At 43.0% G+C, this 14,842-nt stretch overlaps 1 protein-coding gene across 2 annotated transcripts in view; it reads left to right on the forward strand.

The window, feature by feature from the left end:
• DOCK5 (dedicator of cytokinesis 5) overlaps window positions 1-14,842 on the forward strand; it is a 153,881-nt gene that overhangs the window by 36,353 nt on the left and 102,686 nt on the right. For both annotated transcript variants that reach the window (XM_032389069.1, XM_032389068.1), the window contains exons 6-11: window positions 1,075-1,210; window positions 2,558-2,715; window positions 3,894-3,975; window positions 6,281-6,410; window positions 9,512-9,584; window positions 13,074-13,216. In XM_032389069.1, coding sequence (XP_032244960.1) covers window positions 1,075-1,210; window positions 2,558-2,715; window positions 3,894-3,975; window positions 6,281-6,410; window positions 9,512-9,584; window positions 13,074-13,216 — 722 coding nt within the window. The remainder of the gene's footprint in view (window positions 1-1,074; window positions 1,211-2,557; window positions 2,716-3,893; window positions 3,976-6,280; window positions 6,411-9,511; window positions 9,585-13,073; window positions 13,217-14,842) is intronic.

The raw sequence follows: 14,842 nt of genomic DNA on the forward strand, positions 1-14,842 counted from the left end.
CAGATGTAATCTCCTTGATGGAGATGCTATAAAACAGGGAGGGGAGGGTAATTAGACGTTTTTGCTTTTTTCCCAAAGACTTGGCACATTTCACTATTATCCCTCCGCTTTCTCGCTGTTTGGACACCCCTGCTCCCAAGTTGCTGGTTCCTGGAATGTACGCTGGGCATTCAGATAGCAGTATCCTGTTTCCACCGCAGTCCCCAACGTCCTGGAACGAAGCACATCTTTTTTTCTACTTCTTTGTGCACATTGGGCATAAGAGCCTGGGTAGGGATTGTGCCTTGCCTAGACCATATGGCTCTTCTCCTGTGTAACACTCGGAGCTACAGCTTAACACAGCCAGGCGTGTTCTCGTGCCGGTTGCTGCAATAAGACCTGCCATGTATGGAGAGTGTGCTAAATACTAGATACTGCGTTATGTGCTTTACATGTTATCTCATTAAATTCTTGCAGCAACCCTGAAGGGTAGGGAATATTTACAGATGAGGAAGTCAGGGCTTTGCAAAATTAAGTAAATTACCTGGAGTCCTCTTGCTAGCATGTATTCAAGCCAAGAGTCAAATCCTGATCTAAGTGACAGCAGAGCCCATGCTGTGAAATAGGTTATGAGATTCCACCAGCCAGGACGCACTTTACTGATCGCCTTGAAGACAGTCTTGAATTAAGGGCTGTCCTCAATATTGAACTTTCAAGGAAAGCAGGCAGAGCCCCTGGATGTTTGGTCTATCATTGTTCTTATGCCAAACAATAGAAGGTCAGGGGAAGAGGCATTGGTCAGAGGAATCTGGTCAGAAGGGGTGCCAGTTTTGTGGAGGTTCTGTGGAATAAATTACTTTGCATATCATATGAGTTTGGTTAACATTGCCATAAGTTTTCATAACTTATTTACCATAAGTTATGTGGAAAGGAGGCAGAAATCAAAAAGAGAAAAGTGAAGGAACTTGTTCTTAACTTGACTGGTCCAGCACCCAACTTTCTAACCATGAATCCTCTGGGTTCTTTTCTGGGGACTCATCAGGAAAGGGTATGTTCTTAATGAGGAGAACTCGCTGATCACTCCTTTCTTTCTAGAATGCTTGGGTTAGATCTGGTTGTGAGAGATGACAACGGGAACATTTTGGACCCAGATGAAACCAGCACCATTGCCCTTTTCAAGGCCCATGAAATGGCCTCAAAAAGGATTGAGGAAAAGATCCAAGAAGAAAAGGTACACTTCCTCCAATATGCAGATTTGAGTCCCTGAGATTCCATTTTTGCTTTTGTTTTTAATGAGAGAAAGGGAGTCACTGACAGCAAGAGGTAGAAATGTTTAGCAAATCATTCATTGCCTCACTGAAAAGCAAAACATAACCAAAAAAATGAGGCAGAGGTGTACCTTCTGCTATGGAAAGATTGCAAAGATATGCGTTAATAGAAAAAGAACAAGATTCAGAACAGCGTGTACAAAACACCAGTCTTTCTGTTTCAAAAAGGGATGTACATACCTCTGTGTTTGCATATGCGTAGGCTAACTCAGAAAAGATAGGCAAGAAATTGATAATTAATTGTTGCCTCTAGGAAGGAGAACTGGGTGGGAGGGAGCCTTTGTACTGTGTAACCTTCTGTATTTGATATACATAATACAGTTTCCAAATTAAATAAAATAGTATTTAAAAATAAAGCATTTGAAAGGTTTTGAAAGTAACAATTAGACATTAAATAAAAGTTAGAAAAGTACAGAGAAAGAGAACAAGAAAGATCCCCCATAGTATGATGGCCCAGACCCAGCTGTATTGATATTTTGGTATATAGCCTTCCAATCTTTTTGTTCTAATGAGTAAAGGCTTCTGTTTATTTAGTTTGTAGTTTGTTTCTTTAGTACAGTTGTGATAATATTTAATTGTGTTTCTGGATCCAATGGCTAGCCACACTTGAGAGTGAAGCCTTTCCAGTGGAATCTCTTGTTTGCAGTGAGAACTGTTCTCAAAAAAGAGGGATAATGGATCATGGTTTTTGTGCCTCTGAGGTTCATTCAGGAGCCGTTGTGAGAGATAAGAAATTCTTGAAGCTACTAAGCCATGAGTTGTCATCTTTAGACAGCACTTAACTGAATTTGCTGGGCTCAAGGCCCTGAATAAGACAATCTTTTTTTTTTTTTTTTTTTTTAGGATTTATTTACTTATTTGAGAGAGTGAGAGAGGAGAGAGAGAGCATGTGCACAGGGGCAGGAGGGGGAGAGAGAGAGAGAATCTCGAGCAGACTGAATGGGGAGCCTGACATGGGGCTCGATCTCACAACCCCAAGATCATGACTTGAGCTGAAATCCGGAGTCGGATGCTTAACCAACTGAGCCACCCAGGCGCCCCATGAGCAGGACAGTCTTGATCATCCAAATCACAGTGATTGTATTTTGCTCACTTGATCATCTGGCCACGTACACACACTTTGTTCTCAGTCGGTGCTTCTCCCCTCAAGTGGCAATTATATTTGTCCCCCATTTGCTGGCCTGTGACTTTGCCATTGTTCCCCATTTGCTGAAACCAAGAGGCTTTTCTGTCTTTTCCTCTGCGTTCAGTCAGTTCTTCAGAACCTGGACTTGCGGGGCCAGTCTGTCTTCAGTGCCGTCCACACCTACGGCCTCTATGTGAACTTCAAGAACTTTGTCTGCAACATTGGGGAAGACGCCGAGTTGTTCATGGCCCTCTATGACCCGGACCAATCCACCTTCATCAGGTAGTGGAGTCCCAGGCCATCTGCTGTTGACCCTGCAGAAATGCCCAGCCTTCACTTGCCACCCACCTGAGGAGCCCTTTGCTTGGTTTGAGAGCGGGAGATAGAGAAGAGGGTAGGATCTCTAAGCGGTAGAAAATAAAATCCTTTGACTACTGAGCCTTTCTTTGCGGGAACAGTGCAGTGAAAGTTTGTGTACTCTCTGGGTCTTAGAATCACATAAAACTCACCAGAACATGGAGACAGGGACAAAGAGTTCAAAAGACCCTTGGGGGCAGGGTGAGGGAAGAATGCATCAGCAGAGCACAGAGGATTTTAGGGCAGTGAAACTACTCTGTATGATTCCGTAATGGTGGATGTGTGTCATCCTACATTTGTCCAGATCAGTAGAATGCAACCACGGAGAGTGAACCCTAAGGTAAACTATGGACTCTGGGGAGTAATGAGATAACAGTGTAGGTTCTTCACTTGTAACAAATGTACCATTGTGCTGAGGGATGCTGATAGTGGGTGAGGCTGTGTGGGGGGCCAGGAGGCCCGATATATATGGGAACTCTCTGTCCCTTCCACTTTGTCAACCTAAAACTGCTCTAAAAAATAAAGTCTGTCAAAAAAGAAATTTTTTTTTAAACTATAGAGAATGGTAATAGGCTTCGTTGACCCACAATCACGCTACTGCTTAGCTGAGCAGCTAAGAAAACAGATTGATTTTTGAGCAGATGGTTAAAAGTAGTTACTGACAAATTGTTTATTTCTATAATAGCAATTTTATCTGAGTGTGGTGGAGTAGATTCCAGGGGATGGATTTGCAATGATTATTTTAAAATTATATTCCTGATTCAGCAAAGCTGAAACTTTTATACAAAGAATTGGAGGTAGAAGAAAGATGCCAGGCGGAATCTGGTAGAATCCGCTGTGTGTGTGCCCATCCCGAGTCTTGCTCGTCTGGGGTCCACCCTGGGTGTGCCTCATGGAGCTGGGCTGCGTGAGGCATGCTCGGCATGCTCGCTTCTCCAAAGCCGGGAAACCAGGGAGCCGCCCCTTGGGTGTGACATTCGCACTTGCCTGATAAATTCAACAGAGCTTTTTGGGGCCTTGTACCCTATGAAGTCTGTGCCGAGGGCAGCTCCATTGCCAGTTAGCTCTTCATTAAGGATAATTTCTTTTTTTTCCTTCACCAGTGAGAATTACCTAATTCGTTGGGGCAGTAATGGGATGCCCAAGGAAATCGAGAAGCTTAATAACCTTCAAGCAGTTTTTACTGTAAGTCCTACCTTATGTTTAATCATTTTCTGTGCTTATGATATTAGCAGATGCACATGGTAAATATATGGAAAAACCTCAGAAATGGAAAGCTGAAAAGAAAAATCATCATAATCCTCCTAGCAGGAATAATCACTCGTTTATTCAGCAGATATTTACCGAGCACCTATTAGATGCCAACCATTATCCTAGGCACTTGAGATATAGCAGTGAACACATCAGAAAAAACATCCCTGGTCAAGGAGCTTTTATCCAAGACGGGGAGACAGTAAGAAACGATGATCAAATAAACGAGTACGTTGTATAGAATGTTAGAAGTTGTAAGTACTTTGGTTGGGGGGGTGGGAGTTTCTGGGCTGGGGAAGGGGTGCTGTTTTAAATAGGTGGGTCAGGACAGACCTTCGTGAGAAGGGGCCATTTGAGCAAGAACTTGAAGTTGACAAGAGAGTGAGCAATGCTGATAAAGAGAAGAGCATTCTAGACCAAGGTTACAGCTTAGGCAAAGACGGGGATCTCAACTTTTTTGTTTGCTCATATTTTAATGGACTTTACCCTGAACTCCTCCTCTTTTCTAAGGAAGGAGGAGTGCTGCTCTATATGGGTCAAGAGCAAGGAAATTTATTGGGTTATAGCTTGGGGCATGATGACTCTCTTTCTCTTGGGCTAGAATTTTCTTGGGGTTCTCTCACTTTTTTATGACATGGGTGCTTGAAATGCCCTAGAGCACTGCCGCCTGCTCTCCAACAGACCCATAGGAGACACTCTCTTCCTTCTCTGCCCTCTTCCCTTAAGCCCACGCACATATTTTATCTCCTTATTTCTTACCACTCATACGGCAAGGAAAATAGAGTCTAAGGGAAAGCACCTAAAAACGTGATGCAGAGCAGTGGACCCAGTACAGGCTTTTCAGTCTTTCATTCGTTCTTTCATTTTTTCTTAGTATTATTCATTCCTTCTGTTAACATCCCATTTCTGGGACAAGCGGGGTGTGATTACTGCTCATGCGCTGACCCACCTATATCTTTACCACCTGGTAAACAAAGAGAAAGAACTTGAACTCTTCCTGAAACCTCCCTTCCTCAGTTCACGGACATGTGGATTTTTCCCTAAAACCAAAAGGCATTTATCAGTCAATGTGTACCTTTAAAAAAGCACATTAAAAAAGGAATTACTGAATTTTTGGTCCATCTTCTGGCCAATAGCATTTTAGAAAATCTGCATTTTTATCCCCTTTCCCCCACCCTCCTACCGATCAGGATCTTCTTGGGATGTAAATTTCATGTCTAGCCTTTTCAATTAAATAAAATGTGGTGACCACTTCCTTGATCACTCAACATTCTACAGAAACTTCTTTTACAAATGATTGTACTTTAGTAAACAGTATCAGTGTGCCACAATTTATGTAACTAGTCACCCGGAGTCTGTCTGTTATTAACAGAAATCTCACAAAACCTAGAACAGAAATTCAGGGTTGATGCTATCTATCATTGCTATGTATTCCTACCTTGGAGACCTGAGTTAACTAAATTATGGAGGATGGATTTGGAATGACTATTTAGAAAGTAATTCTTGATTCAGTAAGGAGGACTTAGCTATTTCATGAAAGGAATTTGATATGCAATTAAATTATTTCTGATTTTAAAAAGAATGAGATATATGAGCTCATTCATGGGTTTAATCACGCATCCTTAAGAATACAAACAAGTGTAGAATACGAACCACAAAAAAACAGAGACATTGCATCTACACATCTTTTATTAATCAACAGACACCCAGAAACTCTCAATGAATACCTCTCATAAAACAGATGAATAATTACAGAAACCAGCTCTATTAGAGTTGCCTCACAGGATTATTTGGAAGATGAAATGAAATATCACCAGCATGTGTAGATCCCCAATAAATGTCAGCGTCATGCGAGCTTTGATTTCATTTGACACTGAAATGCATCAGGTGCTCAGCCATGTCCTGGCAGAATATAAAGCAACAGTGACAGGTGTCCTGATTTTTAAATACCCTGCTTAAATTGATAAATTAGAGACTTTAGATTGAAAATGATCCGATTTCTCAATTTGAAGTAGGAACTGGGAAATCAAACAAATTCCTTCCTTTATAGGAATATAGTCATTTTTCTCTGATGCCATGGTAGTTCTTGGCTGGGTATGGGGGAGGGAGGGAGTCATTCTGCTATTCCAGCATTAGGAAATACGCTCGGAACGGTGTTCTGTTGTCGAGTGAAAAGAGAAACAAAGGTGACAGGGTGATGCAGCATCATCTCCTTTTTGTGTGCTCTCTGTCCCTTTAGGACCTCAGTAGCACAGACCTCATCCGGCCCCGCATCAGCCTCGTGTGCCAGATTGTCCGGGTGGGCCACATGGAGCTGAAGGAGGGCAAAAAGCACACGTGTGGGCTCCGAAGACCGTTTGGAGTAGCAGGTACAGAAAGACCCAGAGACGAATGTAAATGGTATAGTCACTGTAAAGGACAGCATGGCAGGGCCTCCAGCAGTTAAACATCGAACTTACGACCCAGGAATCCCACTTCGGGTGTCCACCCAAAAGAACCGGAAGCAGAAGGTTTCAAGATCCTTGTACACCCGGTCTAGAGCAGCCTTATTTACACTAGCCAAAAGGTGGAAGCAACCCACGTGTCCATGGATGGAGAAATGGATAAAGAAAATGTGGTCTATCCATACAGTGGAGTATCAATCAGCCTGAGAAAGGAAGGAAATTCCACAATGTGGATGAACCTTGAGGATGTTGTATAAAGTGAAATAAGCCAGTCACAAAAAGATAAACACTGCGTGACCCCACTTATATGAGGTACCCAGAGTGGTCAGATTCATTATGCGAGACAGAAGGCAGAGTGGGGCTTGCCAGGGGCTGGGGGAGGGGAAAATGGGGGGAGCTGGTGTTTAAGGGGAACAGAGTTTCAGTTTGGGAAGATGGAAAAGTTCTGGAGAGGGAGGGTGCTGATGGCTGCTCAACATTGTGAATGTACTTAATGCTGCTAAAGTGTACATTTAAGAATGGTTAAAAAAGCAGATTTTACCCCCACCACACGCACACAAAGATACAAGGGAGGGAAACCCAGAGACAGTGTAAGATGAATGTGGTTGTCAACGTGAGTATCGGACACACAGCGTTTGCTTGGGGCTCCCAGGTATGTTTTCTCGGGGGTTCTGTGTCCTCACCTAGACCCTGCCTCCTTTGTTTCTCCCTCAGTGCCCTGGACAGCGCCTTGTGCACAGTAGGACCGTAGTAAAGCCTCTGTTGTGACTATTGGCATTCTCCCTGCCTGCAGGCTACGTATTGATTTCAGTCCAATAAAATTCTCCCTGGAAGGTGGTTTGCCTGTCTGGGAGATTGACTCTTCAAAGGCAGCACTGGGTTTGTAACCTCTTTCAAAGAGGGTCCTTGGCTTTTACATCAAGCGCCACAGCCTCCTGAGAGGCCCTGCATTTTCTTCTATAGTTTCTTTTTTTTTTTTTTTAAAGATTTTATTTATTTATTTGACAAAGAGAGAGACAGCAAGAGAGGGAACACAAGCAGGGGGAGTGGGAGAGGGAGGAGCAGGCTTCCCGCTGAGCAGGGAGCCCAAAGCGGGGCTCAATCCCAGGACGCTGGGATCATGACCTGAGCTGAAGGCAGACGCTTAACGACTGAGCCACCCAGGCACCCTCTTCTGTAGTTTCTTAAATTAAGGAAATGCATTCCTGGTCATACATTGACGTTCTAGTCACTAAGGAGTTTTGAAAGCTATCAATGAAATGCCATAATTCTCTTGGAACAAATGGCCAGAAAATGTCAGCAAGACTGACCTTGTGGGTTGTGTGGGTAACGAGGCTTCCTCTGCATGAGACTATGTATATTGTCATTCCTTGACCAACCTTGCACTCCCACTTGCTGCTCAAGGTCTGCCAGTCTCTGAGGAGGGCACAGCATTACTCCTGATAGACAAATAAAATGAAATCTCAGAAAAGGGAAGGAACCCTAGCACAATTTAGCCGTCTATATGACAGTCCACTGAACTAAGAATTTAGGGCATACTTAAGGTCACTGCCATTCAAAATGGGCCAAAGAGATTTAAATATGAAGCTTTTGCTTGCTTTTCTGTTTCCGGGTGGGTGGGTGTGTACGGAGAGAACAGTAATTTCCTCTGAGCCTTGATGCCAAGCATCGATTAGCAGAGATCTAGAGTAACTACATGACGACATCGACAAATGAACTGCCCCTTGGAAGAGGGGGTGCACCAGATACGGATTTTTCAGTATTTTTTTTTGGAACAGTGTTTGCAGGGGTCTTTTAAGGGCTGACAGCAAGCTTTGCAGCACGCTTTCACCAACATAATTATTTCCCAAGCCTTACCCACTGTGGTTTGGGTCGCTTTGAGAAGGCATTTCCTTCCTTATCCTTTAGTTTTTCCTACAAGAAATGTCTCCTATCTCTGTACTTCTTCTAATCTCCAAACAGGTTATCTGGGGAGTGGATGGTGAGTGTGTGTTTTATGGCTAGATTGTAATTCATTAACCCAGGGCTCGCCTCTTGGCTGTGGGCCCTCCCTGGTCTGAACAGCTGTAGGATGGCCCACTTACTAGTTCTCCGGGGAGCAGGGCATGGTTGGCTTAAGTGATTTGGGCCCATAATCACTGTTGGGTTCATACCCTGGCTTCACCACATATAACTTCTGATCTGGGACAAGTTACCAACCTTTCCTGTGCTCAGTGTCCTCATCTCTCTCTCTCTCTTTTTTTTAAAGATTTTATTTATTTATTTGAGAGAGAGAGAGCGTATGAAAGGGGGTCAGAGGGAGAAGCAGACTCCCCGTGGAGCAGGGAGCCCGATGTGGGGCTCGATCCCAGGACCCTGGGACCATGACCTGAGCCGAAGGCAGATGTTTAACGACTGAGCCACCCAGGTGCCCGTGTTTCCTCATCTCTTAAAGTAGGGCGAATAATAGTATCGGTATAAGTAAGATAATAGACACAGTAGGCACAGGACCGTGCTGTATTCGTTGCTCTTCTTGTGCACAAAGCAGCAAATCGCTATGTGATCTTTTGTCCTGTGTTGCTGGAGCCCTGGCTCCCCTCCGTGTATGTGGAAGCTGGCTACAACCATGTCAAGTCCAAGGGACAGTTGACCCCTTCGAGCCTTGAGTTTCTCTCTCAGGTCTCCATTCTGTTGACACTCCTGACAAAAAATATGTGTGCTCTGTGTCTTTGAATGCAGGCTTGCTAAAACAAAACAAAACCAATCTGGTTTCTGATTTCTCAAGAATTTAGCACTTGGTCGTGAGAAATTTAAAGAGCGGGTAGTCTGCCGGATTGATCTGAGAAAAATCCAAACCCGTGCCCGAGCTCCCGATGAATTGTTCTGCAGGCTGGGCACTGGGAGTCATTGCTGGCAAAGACCTCGTGTCCCCGCGTGGTATCTCTCTTCTCTCGTGTCCTGTGTTTGCAGATACCGTAGTTTTCCAAAGTAACTTACTGAAGCCCAAAGCAATTAAGTTCTTTAATTAAGTTTTATCTTTTTCCTAGTGATGGATATTACTGATATCATCCATGGGAAGGTGGATGATGAAGAAAAGCAGCATTTTATTCCCTTTCAGCAGTAAGTACTTTGGCATCGATCCCGGTGACTTGAGACCTGGATTAGTTCTTTGAATGATTTGTTAACACAGAACCAGGTGCTAGGAACCATTTGCTCAGTTACAGAAGGAAAGCCTCGTAAGCTGGAAGACTGTGAGATAGAAGCTGACAGAAGACTTTGTTCAAGGTCCTTTATATTGGGATCACATGGAGGAGCGTAAGCCTAGCTTTTCTGATTCTACAGAAAGGACCAATGGAATAGAAGGGGCAAATCTGTGTCTGCACCAGAAGCCGCAGAATGGTGCCCTGTAGGTGTCAGGAAGGCCAAAGTGTATTTGCACTCTTGTCTGGAGCAGGTATCACAGAAGACAAGGCATCCTGTTCTCTGGAGATCTTGTCAGAATGCAGAACGTGGTCTGGTGGGTCTGGAGGCTGGTGGCTGACAGGCCACCGGCTGCTGCTGCCGGACCGGAGACCACGCTTTGAGTAGAAGGCGTTTAGGAGGTTTGAACCAGTGATGCCTGGGCTCCTGCTGGCGGAGGGAAAGCCAGCCTGGGATGACACGGGAGGATTCCCTGAAACGTTCCGCTAAGGCCTCCCCACTGAGCTTCAGGAGCTGGAGCCCCGCGTGGGTGCCTGGGGAGTCGTGGGCCAGCAGATGTGAACCCACAGGGCTCTGAAGAAGCGTATGTGTGAACATCATGGCTCTAGCAGTTGTGCTCGCCTTACCCCGAGCGCGGGTGGGGGTGGCCTCGGGGAGGCGGCGGACGATGCTGGAACGGGGTCCTAACAGGGCGATCGTGTCAGGTAGGGAAGGTGACTGTCTCAGGCAGCCTGCAGCTGCCACAGCGGATCAGTACAACCGCTGAGAATTCTGGAAACCAGCCCAAGGATGCTGGAATTAATATATGATTTTTAAACAATCATAGCGCAAATCAGTGGAGAAATAGCAGCTACGCGGAGATGAGTTGTTTGACACAATTAGCTACCCACTTACAAAACCTAAGTTAGAGCCTTGTCGCACATCGTGTGCCCCTGGAAATTCCGGGTGATTAAATGTGTAAGTGTAAGAACTAAAATCTTAAAATACTACAGGAAAAAAGAAGTTTTATGGAATAGTGGTATGTGGGAGGCCTTGCTGACTCAGACTGCAAAGATCTGACCGAAAAAGAAAAATTGACAGGTTAAACCACACAAAAATATTAAATAACTTAGGTACAGAATAAAATTTAGTAAAATCTTTGCAATGTGTATGAAAAAAGGATGAATATTGTTACTATATAATTAATAGAAATTCATAAAGATATGAACAGAAAATACTATATGTGTGTATATACACACACACAAGCATGCACACATACACAGAAAGAAATGGCCTATAAAATTCATTGAGAATCAATGCAATGCAAATTAAACAAGGAGGTTTGGCATTTGGTTTGACCGAGTTTTAAAAATATATACAATATCCAGAGTTTGGCTGGGTAGGAGGAAATATACAGTACTTATAAGAATATAAATTGTTACAGTGCATTGGAAGCCTCAAAATTTAGATATTTTGGAGAATATACTCCATAATTAACAGTGATTACTTCTGTTGATGTAACCAAAGGTGATTTTGCCTCATTTTTGTTTAACTCTGTATTATATTTTGTACAAAAAATATGTATTATATCTAATTTTATTTAAAGTGTAAAAATCTTTCTCTTTCAGTTTAAATCCCACTACCGTAGACCATTTTCTAAATATAACAGTGCAAATAGCTCTTGCTAAGTAGTACTTCCTTCCTTCATCCAGAGGCTATTAATAATTTTTAAATGCGCTTATCTAGTATCCTACCACCTATATACTGACCCTACCAGAATGTGGTGAGGTAAATATTTTATGTAGCTTAATGCTAATTTGAATTATGAAGTGACTCAATTTCATGAATGCTGATCCCAATATAAATGTATACATACCCATTCAAGCATGTTAAATGTATTAAGTGTAATAGATATAATAACTATAATATTTTATTACTACATTAAGTTAAATGTATCAATATATTAAATATATGACTATATCTTAAGCATTAATGAGTAAATATTAAATAAATAATATATATAGAATAAATATGAATATATATTTAGATATATTAAAATATATATATTATAAACATAAAGAACTTTCACGTCTTTAGTGAAATGGATGTTCCTATTATATATACGTATAATGTTATTTATCACTATTATATGTGCATTATGTATATATGCATATTATATGTGTATATACATAATAGGAGCAGCATGCATGGATGTGAAAGTTACTCTGTCTGTTTCACTACTGAGGTGGGTTTCTTCCTTTGATTTTGTGCCCCCCTGCCTGATTTCTGAACCAGCTCCCATCGCGCAGCCATGTTGAACAGTGAGCCCTGAGATCGCCTTCACTGTATAATAATACGCGCTTTGAGTTTCCAAGGAGCCCGGCCCTAATTTGATTACCACTCGCTGTGCAGCCAACAACACTCTGTAAAGCATTCATGATGCAAATCACAGTGTCTGGCTGTTAACTCCTAAGATTTATGGCAAATGCTTTCATAGCTTACCTCATCAATGAGCTTTACAGCGTATTATATGAGGAGAGTCTCCTGGATGGATTCTGCTAGTCCATCTAAGCGAGAGTCCTTTGAAGAGAGCCACTCAGATCCCAGCCATATTTGGTATTTGGTTTGACCGAGACATGGTAGTACGTCTCCCTGCTACTATCAGGGTCGAGATCAGAAGCCTGCAGAGAAAGCTGGCCTGCGTCACGGGCAAGAGAACAAAACCACAGCAGAGAGGGAGACTGCCGGCCTGCACCAGGCTGATCCGTAGTTCCTGAGAGTGCTCGTGCTGTCGGCAGGGGCTGTGTTTGGGTCTTGGATCTCAGCCTGTGGGATCATGAAGGTGAAGCTTGTTTGCCGGTGGCTGTGCCATCGTCGCTCTAAAGAGAGTTTGCCGTCGCATGAGAATCTAAGAACGCCCTCCAGAAGCTCCTGCGTGCATGCCGCTCTCGTCTGTGCGTCAAGTGTTGGTGCCAGATGGAGGCCTTTGAAGGCATCTGATCTAGGCCCAGCAGACAGATGAGGATACTGAGGCCTGGGCTTATGTCAGGTAGAACCAGGACTGGAGGCCAGATCACCTGTCCCATCCCTCCTGCGGCTTCACTTCCATTATGTCAGCCTGTCCCACCTCAGAAAGAGCATTAGGCCTTGCCTCTGGTTTTGTTAACATTTGGCCATCAGTTTTGTTTGTTCTTAGGAGGTTTGTTTTTTCCTTTTTCCACGGGGGTGTTGTCTATCTTAGACACCAAATTCATCTTGGAAATGACCAAGATAGGCACCCCATGGAAAAATAAAGGAAAAGGAGAGTCCTCTCATGAGGTGGGTCTAGTGTTTAGATTTCCAGATTATTCCCATAGAACCCACCCTGTCTGAAGCTGTGCTATAGAAACTTCCTCTTTTTTCCTTACCTCTCATTTCTGATTTCCCCAGAATTGCAATGGAAACCTATATCCGGCAGAGACAGCTAATCATGTCGCCCCTGATAACATCCCATGTGATTGGGGAGAATGAGCCACTCACTTCAGTCTTGAATAAAGTGATAGCAGCGAAGGAAGTGAATCACAAAGGACAAGGTACACAGCCCTGCGTACTAAGCTGGGAGGGGGCTTGGGGGGGTGGCATTGGAACTGGGTCCTTGGACTCTGGCCCTTTTCCCTATCTTTGATGCAGAGCAGACCCTGCTGGGGATTGCTCACCTCAGTTTCCTGCTGAAGGCATTTTACACTGAAGAGTGCGGAGGCTGCACTCAGCACTGAATTGGATCACAGCTGTATTTTGTAAATTCTGTGGAACAAATTTTTATCCCATGAGTCCTTTTTCAGTTTTGTCTCCCCTTATATTAAGTAAAATTAAGAGGAAAGAGACCAAAGTAATACAAATGAACAGATATTAATTTTTTTTAAGATTTGATTTATTTATTTGAGGGAGAGAGAGGGAGAGAGCGCGAGCTCAAGCCGGGGGAGGGAGGGAGAAGCAGACCCCCTACTGAGCAGGGAGCCCGATGGATGTGGGATCACGACCTGAGCTAAAGGCAGATGCTTAAACCAACTGAGCCACCCAGGCGCCCCTGAACAGATATTAATAAGAAATAACGGGCTAGCTAGCAAAACATTTTGAGTTGTTTTTAGTGCTTCCATATATCGTTCTGTTGACAGTTTTAACTAAGAAATTCCATTCATTGAAACTGCATTGTAGATTCAAATAATATTTTAAAAACTAGTTAAAATTTTAAAATTCACATACCATGATGGTGATGATTTGGGGATAATTTTGAAGATTGGGTCACTTTTTTTTTTCTTTTTAACCACCCTGTAACGATCTTCTACTGACGTGGAGGCAATCAGGAAACACATTATTTTCAGCATATTCCATTTTCCATATATTCACAGTTGTTCTGGGTAGGAAAGACATGTGAGGAATCATTAAGGAATCTGAAATACATTTCTGTTGTTTTAGAACTCCTAGCCTAGGGTATGATTTATTAGAGTGGAAAATCCTTATACTAAATAAATTGCTGTGTATATGTAATTTCTTTTTTTTTCCCCAAACAAAAATGAAAAAAAAATATTTGCTTTCTTGCTGCTTAATGAAGCAAGTACTTTCCAAATGTTTTTATGCTCATTACAAATATTTTTCGGTGGCTGGCTACATGATACTCCATTGCTTGGATTTAAGAAAATTTCATCCCCCTAGGGAAACACTTAAGTGTGTTTTCTATTTTGTAACCATTATAAATTTCAATAACTGCTGTGACTACTTTTATACATGAAGCTTTTTCCATATTTAGGATTGCCTCCCCAAGAAAATTCCCAGAAATAGGACTCCTAGGGCAGATGATGGGAACAAGCTCAAACTCAGAGATAACACATATTACCAGATTGCTTTCCATCGACTTCTGCCAGTGGGTGCTGATTACCACGGTGCCTGGTTGGCAAGCTGATAGTTAAAAATCTTTAACTGTTTGTTGGGCACCTGGGTGGCTCAGTTGGTTAAGTTGATTTTGGCTCAGGTCATGATCTCAGGGTTGTGAGATCCAGCCAGGTGTCAGGCTCCATGTTGGGTATGGAGTCTGCTTAGGATTCTCCCCCTCGCCCGTTCCCTGCTAGTCCTGTGGTCATTCTCTCTTAAAAAAAAAAAATCTTAAAAAAATTTGTTACCTATTTGAAAGGTGAAAAGTAGACTTCCATAGTTCTCTTGCA

The sequence above is a fragment of the Phoca vitulina genome, unplaced genomic scaffold (assembly GCF_004348235.1).
Source record: "Phoca vitulina isolate PV1807 unplaced genomic scaffold, GSC_HSeal_1.0 scaffold53, whole genome shotgun sequence".
NCBI classification, from domain to species: Eukaryota; Metazoa; Chordata; class Mammalia; order Carnivora; family Phocidae; genus Phoca; species Phoca vitulina.